This window comes from Elaeis guineensis, chromosome 1 (genome assembly GCF_000442705.2).
Source record: "Elaeis guineensis isolate ETL-2024a chromosome 1, EG11, whole genome shotgun sequence".
Lineage (NCBI taxonomy): Eukaryota > Viridiplantae > Streptophyta > Magnoliopsida > Arecales > Arecaceae > Elaeis > Elaeis guineensis.
This window is the reverse complement of record NC_025993.2, coordinates 7,569,321-7,579,627: the sequence shown is the minus strand read 5'-3', so window position 1 is coordinate 7,579,627 and position 10,307 is coordinate 7,569,321. Positions and strand designations below refer to the sequence as shown.

Sequence of the window (10,307 nt, the reverse complement as noted above, 5' to 3'; positions counted from 1 at the left end):
TTCTTTGTGTTTTCTTTCACGTGAGAAGATACTCAATTCTTGCACTTTCCTTTATTTCGTATGGTCCGGTAGCTCCGTTTACTTCCCTTGGAGCTTAAATACAAAGTATGCCAAAAGAGTGCATAATTTTAAAAATCAATATAATCCATTATTTTTCCCAATTTGAAATTGCTGTAGTAATAAATTTACTTTCTGGCACACGCATCGTCGAGAATCCATCAGTGTAATCAGTTTCATAAATAACACGTGAAGCAGTCCAAAACAATATAATAGAAAATAAACATCAATTAGAAGATAAATATTACAATCTCTTTTATATTTTTAACATTATAGGCAAATATTGATTAAAAAAAAAATCACAGGTGAGTAAAATGTCATAGCAAAAGTGAACACTTTCGTTCTATATATTATCTACACGTAATTTTTATTTATAATATTTAATTAAATATTAATTATTTATTTAATTTATCATATTTATCGCAAGATTTATCACCACTATCGATGCCGTGATATGAATATCGAGATTTTTAAACAGCGACATAAACTATCTTAGAATATTTGAAGCGATATAACATAGTCGGAGTTTTATCCATTTTTTTAGGATATTCGGATCTGCCTTCGAAATTTTATTGTAGTTTTTGTTTAGCACACTTTTAGAAAGATGAATAGCATCACTGGTTGAATCGTCTTCTATATTTTTTTGATAAAATAAAATATTTTTATAAAATAAATATTAATATAATTTAAAAAATTTAAAAAAATATCATAAAAAAATTTTGATAAATTGACCTAACATCCGTTCCACACACATGATTAACAATATAGTCAGCAATTCAATCGATGGTACTATTTATCTCTCAGTGCATATATTTCACATTGATAAGCATACAATATGTAAACACATGCCAGATGTCATGTATGGGCGGATTGGAGGCCGAGCTCTCGCATATAGCTGGGATGTGTGATCACATCTGACATGCGGATTAGTTCCGTCCTAAATCTTATAGGATGTTTTATTTTTTTTGATCTTTTGAGATGTACTTGTGTGAGCATCCGTCTGTATCAATTAAAAAAACAAAAAAAAAAAACAGCGGCATAAGCGAACACGTTCTCTTTCGTCCGTCTCTCTCTCTTCTTTCGCGATCAAACTCGATTAGTACGAGTACACAACCCTCCATTTCCAGTGGCGGGGTCTGAACCACCCCGAAAGCCATGTCCTCCCCTTCCCCAAGATGGAAGCCTCTTCCCTTCTCCTCTCCTTCCCTCCGCCTTTATCTTTCTCCCTATCTCTTCATCACCGCCTTCATCCATCCTTTCTCTCTTCTCCATCTCGATCTCCTTCTTCGGTGATCTCCGGCGAGTGCGGGCGGCGGCGGCGGGGACCAAAATGGGGCGAGGGAAGATTGAGATTAAGCGGATCGAGAACTCCACCAACCGGCAAGTGACCTTCTCCAAGCGGCGGAATGGGATCATCAAGAAGGCACGGGAGATCAGCGTCCTCTGCGATGCCCAGGTCTCCGTCGTCATCTTCTCCAGCTCCGGCAAGATGTCCGAGTACTGCAGCCCCTCCACCACGTATTACTCCGCCCCCTTCTATCTCTCTCGGTGTCTTTCTCTTTCTCTGTGTTTCTTTTAACCATTTTGTCATTATATTTGATGGGATTGAAGGCTGTCGAGGATTCTCGAGAGGTACCAGCATAACTCTGGCAAGAAGCTCTGGGATGCCAAGCACGAGGTAGGTCTCGGATTTAACCCTATTGCTTGCTGTTTTTTGTTCAGAAAAAAATCGTTTTTTTATGAATGGAAGTGATGAGAAAAGAGAGATTTTGCAACTTGGTAGCGAATCTATGAATACGCGTTGGGAAGAACCTGAGCCAAATGTTTCAGTTTCATGTATTGCTGAAACGAAACGATAAGAAAATGGATATTTGAAAAGAAGAACCTAGTTGGATGGAAGTGATAAAAAGGAGAAATTTTGCAACTGGCTTACGAACTTCTGGGAATCCTTATCAGAATCTTTATTCTCTTTCCTCTCTTCCTCTCGCGTTGTTGTAAATTCATGTTTAGATGGAAAGAAGGGATAAAGAAGAGAAGTTTAGCTATTTGTTGATTAATTTCTGGGAACCTGTTACAGAGTCTTAGTGCTGAGATCGACCGGATCAAGAAAGAGAATGACAACATGCAGATCGAGCTGAGGTTTATTTTGGAATGCTGTTTTTTCATTTATTGTACCTCGTTCTGCTGGCCGATTTTGATTTATTGGGTGTTTCATGGTGATTTCTTCACGGTGATCGCTAGGCATTTGAAGGGTGAGGATCTGAACTCACTGAGCCCAAAGGAACTCATTCCAATTGAAGATGCCCTCCAGAATGGTCTCATCAGTGTTCGGGACAAGCAGGTGTTTATTTTATTTTATTTTATTTTTGTGTGTGTGTGTGTGTGTCCGTCCGTTTGATTTATCATGTAAATGCTGTGAGACGTTCCTATGTGCATGGCACTGTTACTTATTAGTTATTTTATTGTTACAGATGGAGTTCTTGAAGAAGCTCAAGAAGAATGTATGATTCAAGGACTGGATGAATCTGTTCTGTTGTTTTGCCCAATCTGTTCTTTTCCTTTTCCTAATTTAGTAAACTTCTATGATTGTTTGGATTCGTAATTTGCAGGAGAGATTGCTGGAAGAGGAGAACAAGCATCTGACTTATCTATTGGTAATTCCCTAATCAGATGAGGTTTTAAATTTCAAATTATATGATTCACTTCTTATGCATGGACAACAAAACTGGATGCACCATGATAAAGTGTGATATGTATTTAGCGATAATAAAGGGCTACTTTTGAGTTTTTTACTTGTTAGAAGTGTGACTCTCCACTTTCCTGGCCGGGTACATACATACATAGGTACATGCAAACATACATACATATGTACATAGGCACAAGCATACATACTTAAATACATGTGCATAAATTCGTACATGCATACATACATACATGCATACATATGTATGTACATATCTGCATACTTAAGTACCTATATACATACATACCTATGTGTACGTACCTATAAATGTACCTACGTACGCATGTACATATTTGTGTACATATGTATGTACATACATACATATTCTGGTGTAACTTAAACTGGATGACTATTTTAAAATTCTATCATTTCTTGCCCGTGATTTGACTGTCTTGGAAAGTTTTAGATAATGGATGCATGAAGGTCATGTTTATATTATAGCATGCATCATCTTTGTTTCTGCTGCATCTGCCTCCCTTGCACTGCATGTAACTCAGGTTGCTTCATGTAGTGAGATTACTCAGCAGTCAGAGTATTAACATTATCTTGGTTACCATATCATATAAGAGTTTGCCAAGTTATAGATATTGTGGTTGCTGCTTATTGTGGACATTACAGGAAACTCAGCACTCTTTATCTTTTTCACAACTGAAATAATCATCTTTCTTTTCACAGCACCAGCAGGAATTGGCAATGGATGCAAATGTAAGGGAACTGGAGCTTGGATATCCTTCGAAAGATAGGGATTTTGCTTCCCACATGCCACTAGCCTTCCATGTGCAACCAATCCAGCCTAATTTGCAAGAGAACAATTAATATAAAAGTTCTCCTTATGTTTAGTTGGTCTTCTCTTTTGGTGTTAAATTGTCTGTAGACATGTACTGTTTTTCAACTCTTGTATTTTTCTATACTCTCACTATTTTCCCTGTCTGAATCAGCAAAAGAACTCATTATGATGTGCTAATAGATGCCTGGTTTAGCTAAATTATACAAGGGAGGTTGTTATATTATAATGATTTTCATGTGATAATCATGTTCATATTACAGATCTTAACATCATTGTGCTGATATAGAACATTATGTATGAGAACTTGTAATGGAGTTTTGGGTAATTTCACTATCTTATATGACATGTCTTCTATTATATAATGTTTTATCTGCCAATTTCTTGTTTACAAGTAGACAAGAATAGTATTTCTATATCTGGTATTTGTTGACAGACAACTGCTTCATGGTTTTAATGTTTTCTGATGCATAGGAAAAAAGAGGACGAAACAAATATTTTTCTAATGGCACAGGACTGGTCACTTTCAAGGACAATATTTTTTTTTTTTTGCTGTCATAGACTTTGTCAAAGCAATTATTATCCATGTGTGAGTATTTTCTCGATACCAGAAATATTTGATTGCATAATTTTATAGAGCTAAATGCTCTATCATAACTTAACAATATGCCATTTTAGAAATCACCTGTATTTATGTCTGTAACATCATGTTGTATCAACACTGGTTGCAGGCTAAGCAATAATACTTGTCTTGAAACTCTAAATCACATTTTGTTGGAATCCACATAAGATTCATCCTAAATTTGCTAATGTCAATTCAGTTCTAGACAACAAGCTATAGGCATAGCATATTAATCTCAATATGATGTTCCATAAGAAAAATAATCTCAACATGATGTTTATGTCGGGATCAGGTAAAAGATTGATAACAGGATATTCATGTAATAGAAAGTTCAGTTTTGATGCATATGGATTTTGGGGAATTCTTCCACTAGTGGACCAATTAGGTTTCTTTTGATGTTATGACTTATATGTTTCTTGCAATGTTGAACGTATTAAACCACATAGAGTTTTAGTTTATTATGAGTTCAAAAGTTACACATCTTATTTCTTCAATTGGTACTCGAGATGTGTTGCTAATAATTGATGTGAGTGAGAGGAAAGCATTTTTATGATCACCAAATGGAACTATGATTGGTGGAGATTGTGTGTTCATATATATGATTTGATATTTGAGACACCAAAGTTATTGACCATTATGACATAAGCTACATCAAGATAAATCATTGGAAATGCTGGTTTTGCATGTGACCTTGCTCAAATTTATTCATATGCTGTGGAGTGATATAAGATTTTGCCATGGCTTTTGGCTTTGGCAATTCTTGCATTAGATCTGACCTTAGATGGTCGTTGTCATATGGATGCCACCTTAGTTCATTATATTTTAGTCAAAGTTACTACAGAGGAGGTAGGAAAGTAGATGATTAGATACAACAAAAAAACATAGTAAAAATGGTTGTGAGCTGCTACATTAATCTGCAATTATATTGGAACATGAAAGAAGGCAAGATTTGCGGTCCACTGGGAGAGTTGGCTGGATTCCTATGACTAGTTTAATTGAAGTGCCAACCTGATGTTTCTACAAGACGACAAAGGTAATGTCACAGAGCAAGTGTTTTTCTTAGGTTGTCAGAAAAGCACCGGATCTTTTGATATATATTTATTTTTCTTATTCTCTTCTTGCAGTGTTGGTGTGTTATTGAAACTATATTTAACTCAAAATGGACATGGTGTTGCGAATTATTATTGTTCTTTTTCAAAAATTGTCTGTGCACGGTTGTGAATTGGAGACCTTTAATATTTGAACTCCTGTAGTTGGGGTGTTAGCTGTAGGTTGTCATATTTGGACTTGATGATGCATGATCTTTGTATTTGCTAGTTAGAAACTTGCTATTGTTGGTTTTACTTCAGAGCCTAGGGTCTTATTGGATCCTTTTAGATGAGAGTAGTCAAAAACTAAGTGAAAGCCAATTCTGTGAAACATTTTCACCCATTATGCAGTTCCTGCAAGCCAATTTTCTATGATGGTCTTAAGAAATACCTCTTGGGATCAATTTCATATTTCAAAAATCTGATTTTAAATTTATATAGGGTTGAGGTTTATCTAAAACAGTGCTTTGTAAAGGTGTGCTCGGAGCCTTGAACAGAGTGGTGTCGTCTGGAGAGTTTCCTTTCACACTCTATGAGATTTTGTGAGAGTTCATGTTCCTAAGTAGGACCACCAAACTTCAATCTTGTTGGCATTACTCAATGCGTGCTTCTTCATACCATCTTGCATCACTGTCACTATTGTTGCTGAGAGTTTATGATTTTAAGGACTTGTGCATAATTAGTATGCTCATCATTTTCATATGGGAGAATAATTTCTTTCCAACAATAAGAAATTTAAGTTCCAGCCGGACATCTCATAGGACATCGGGACAGAGTAGCATCCCATGTATTGGGACAGACCGTCCCACTAGCATCCCAGCATCCCGATCGAGATGTTTTGGGACATTCTTTGTTCCAAGTGTCGGGATGGGACGGAATGGTGATACATTTCGTTCCATGGAAAAATCGGGACAGTCCTATTTCACGAAATTTAAAACCTTGGCAACAATATTTTCTTTTCTCTGTTGACAACTAGCGCATATAAAGAGCATTTGAACGTAGGTGGTTCATGAATAGCTTTAATGTCCATTTGATTCTGGGTATGTGCTGGGGTACACAGCATCTTTTATGTACATAAGATCAGCTTTCAGATACTAATAATATGTTTTACCTTTCATATTTAGGGAGGTTGCTTGTGCTTTGTTCTCTCAGTATTCTCACCATCAAATTCTTGTTGAATGTTGAAATGGGACAGCGATCTGTTACCAAAAGTGTAGAAGTAACGAGGCTTTGGACAATTTTTTCATGGGCTTGTTATGTAACGATGTGTACTGAAACATGGAAATTCAATGAAATCCTTTGAAATGAGTGGCTTCAACCGAGTGTAAGGGCCAACACCATGAACAATTTCTTGGTAGAAAAGCTATAAAGTCCAACTGAAACAATGATGACAGCTCTGGTGGAAATGACCTCCAAAAAAAATCTTATATCCTTTGGAGGTTGGTTTACTTTGCTCCATGGATTCATCAAAATCGAAACCTAAAAATTAGGAGTTTATACAAAGTCATGTTACATTCTGAGATTATAGATAAGCATCACTAAAGAGTTTCCATCATGCTTGGATTGACGTTCAGTAACGTCCTTTGGGGCTTTAGACTGAAACTACCATGACTTGTTTTCCTGTGTATCCTTTTAGCTGCACTGATGAAACTTAGATAACCATCGTAACGAGGTAGGAGTGGAGCTATTATGGTGTAATATGGCCATTGATGGCAATAAAGTTCTTTGTTACCTTAGCAATGTCCTACAGGAAAAACAAACTCCACATCTTGTTCAGTGCCTGAATTATGAGAAAGTGGTGAATACCTTTTTCATCATCTGTAGAACTCCGTAATGGAAAGGTTCACACTCAGGCGGGAGACTTAGGATCCATCCCCTTGTTTTGTTTGTGAACGTGTACCAGTTTTTTCCTAGTATTTGAAAGGTTCACACTGCATGCAAACTTCGGTTTCACTGTTCGAAAGATTTGCGGTTGTTGCTTTTGAGTCTCTCAAATTAGCAAACTTAGCAAAAGTTTCATGTTCAAATGGAACATAAAACAAAGATAAACTAGAATAAGTGAAAAACAAGAGAGCCATAAAGACATAGTAATACCACAATAATCTAAATTTGTAGACATTTACGTTCAAATATGTATAATAAATAAAGGCACCAGTTATCTTCCAGGTTACATAAAACCACCAAATCTACCAGGGTTCACCAGATGCAAATATAAACTAGAAGAATGCCGAGAAACCACTGCTCTCTCCTATTACCACAGAAGTTAAAATCATGGACTTTGAATTGAAGCCTTTCCTCTGTAAACGATCCACATCAAAATAAAGTTAGCTGTATCATTTTTTTTTGCCCCCTCAAGCAGTGTAAAATAGTTCGTTTGTCTCCTATTCCTTCAATCACCTGAGCATGTATCCAGTGTTGAGACAGAAGCCACTCAAAGCTGGTGAAGCAGTGAAAGCGCCACCTTCACCAAAAGGAGACCCATGGCTGAGCGGCATCGGCCGGTCCGGTATCGCCGGCACATCGATATCACCTTCCAGCATCCTCAGCGCCTCCGAGATCGTCGGCCGGAGCGCCACCATCACATGAGCACACAAAATCCCCACCAGCACGAACCTCTCCATGATCCCTTTTGGGTTACCTTCGCTCACCAGCGCCGCATCCAGCACCTCCTCCGCCCTCCCGGACTTGACCAGCGTCCATGCCCAGTCGGTGATGAGCACCAAGTTCGACTCCGCTGATGTATCCAGAGCATTCCTCCCACTCATGATCTCCAGCACCAACACTCCAAAGCTATAAACATCACTCTTCTCTGTGAGCTGCCCATAGAGCGCGTACTCGGGAGCCAGGTAGCCATGAGTCCCGGCGACCCTGGTGGTGAGGTGGGACTGCCCCTCCCTGCTCTGCCTCGCGAGCCCGAAGTCGGCCACCCTCGCCCTCATCTCTCCATCCAGTAGAATATTGGTGGCCTTGATATCTCTATGGTAGATCGCCGGCTTCACTCCATAGTGGAGGTACGCCAGCCCCTTGGCCACATCCAGTATGATGTTCTTCCTCTGCGGCCAGCTCAAAGGTGGCTTATTTCTTCCAGAATAGCCATTGCCATTCATAGAGGAGGAGGAGGAGGAGGTGAAGATGTGGTCGGCGAGACTCCCATTGGGCATGTAGTCATAAACCAAGTACCTCTGCTTCCCTTCCTCGATGACGTCGTAGTCGTCGGTGATGCAGCAGCCTCGCAGAGGCACCAAATTCCGGTGCCGGAGGTGGCTGATGATATCCACCTCGTTCCGGAATTCCTCGTCGCCGCCTTCCAAGTCCGGCTCCAGCACCTTCTTGATGGCCACCAGGCTCCCGTCGGCGAGCGTCCCCTTGTAGACGACCCCGAATCCTCCGCGCCCGATGAAGTTCCTCTGAGAGAAGTAACCCGTGGCCTTCTCCAATTCTTTGATATCGTACGAGATGGATCCAGTGTTGGGCCGGGGATGGGATCTGGAATTCGAGCTCCGTTCCTGGCTGTCTAAAGAAAATTTCCTCTTTTTCTTGGATCTGGAGCGCCGGAGATAGAATCCAAGGGCGAAGAGGAGGAGAACGAGGGCAAGGGCGGCGGCTATGGGGGCGGCGATGGCGGCGGGGTTGGATTTGGAGTGAGAAGAAGTGGAGGAGAGGGCGAGGCCAAGGATGCAGCCGGCGGAGCGGGTGTCCTCGGGGCCGTACTGGTTGACGATTCCAGCGGCGTAAGTGACGGTGAGTTTGAAGCAGTTGTTGGCGTGGGAGGCGTTACCGTCGAGTGCGGTGAGCTTGGAGGTGACGGCGATGCCGGCGTTGAGGCAGGCAGAGCACTGGGTGGCGACGGAGAGGTCGGGGCGGCAGGCGGAGTCGAGGTCGGTGGTGGAGCCGAGCTTGGCGGTCCAGTTCTTGACGGTTTCGATGCCGTCGCAGAAGTCGGGGGAGATGACGAAGCTCTGCGGGTTGGGGAAGCACTTGGTGACGATGTTGGAGGGGAGGGACAGGGCGGAGAGGTTGGAGCGGAAGTCGTCGAGGCAGGCGGCGGAGGCGGTGACGTTGGGGAGGCGGAAGTGGCCGGTGTCGCGGACGCGCTGGGCGAAGGAGATGCCGTAGAGGCTCAGCAGCGTCGTGCAGCAGCCGCTTATGTTCGTGATCGGGGAGACGCAGGAGGAAGGGTTCCAGGGGAACGTCCGGACGTAGTTCAGGTCCAGCGGGCACTCGTCCGCCTCCACCGCCGGCGCCGGCGATGCCAGCAGGAATACTAAGAAGAATACCGATCCCCACATCTCTCCCTCCCTTCCTCTCTCTCTCTCTCTCTAATCTAAATGTAAGGAGGAGATACCTAGGGTGATGCGTATTGAGATGGGAGGAAGGGTAATTTGGGGATGGAATCAGGGAAGAAGAAGGCGGTAAGTCAGGCGGGGCGGCCGGCTGAAAATAATGCTTTTGGAACACAACGGTGTTACCAAAGCCGTTCTATTGCCACGTGGAAATAATTAATTGGCTTCTTAACCCTGCGTCGGACCGACGCTTTGATTCGGCTGGTTTTACCGTGGCATATTGGATATTTGGTAATGTCGTGGGGATGGATGATGTTATCATTTGGAATTTGGACGGGAGCTGGAGCCGCCGGGTGGACGCGGCTGGCAAACAATAAAGAAATTTCCAATGGATGGCCGCAAGGCCGTCACCCCGAGAAAACGTGGGACAGCGAAAGTTTCGAAAAAAGTTATTTGGTTCAGTATTTTATAAAAAATAGTGATATTTTAGTGAAAAAATTATTATATTAGTTGAAGGGTCTGATGGTGTGGATAATGACGGGTAAAAAGAGACAATCGAGTGAACTGGGATCAAAAAGAGATGTAGCACGTGGATGATTTCTCGTGATGCGAGGCTTGCGTGATCCGGCAGGTGAGTGGGGGTTTCAAGCCACATCTTTTATTTTGAACTATTTAATATATAAGCTAGAAGTTTCTAAAATATATGACTTTTGTATATAAATAATATAAA

The 10,307-nt window shown here is 41.2% G+C and overlaps 2 protein-coding genes across 3 annotated transcripts; one reads left to right on the top strand and one right to left on the bottom strand.

Moving 5' to 3' along the window:
• Positions 1-1,137: 1,137 nt before the first annotated feature.
• LOC105037274 (MADS-box transcription factor 2) lies at positions 1,138-3,793 on the top strand. 2 transcript variants are annotated; one of them, NM_001303602.1, is given in 7 exon segments: positions 1,200-1,575; positions 1,669-1,735; positions 2,135-2,196; positions 2,299-2,398; positions 2,529-2,558; positions 2,667-2,711; positions 3,476-3,785. In NM_001303602.1, coding segments are annotated over 7 exon segments (633 nt in total). In that variant the 5' UTR covers positions 1,200-1,387; the 3' UTR covers positions 3,617-3,785.
• Positions 3,794-7,385: 3,592 nt separating this feature from the next.
• On the bottom strand, positions 7,386-9,663 carry LOC140852587 (probable receptor-like protein kinase At1g11050). Its single transcript, XM_073246005.1, has one exon. The coding sequence runs from the start codon at positions 9,581-9,583 to the stop codon at positions 7,688-7,690; it is 1,896 nt and encodes a 631-aa protein (XP_073102106.1). The 5' UTR covers positions 9,584-9,663; the 3' UTR covers positions 7,386-7,687.
• Between the last annotated feature and the right edge of the window lie 644 nt (positions 9,664-10,307).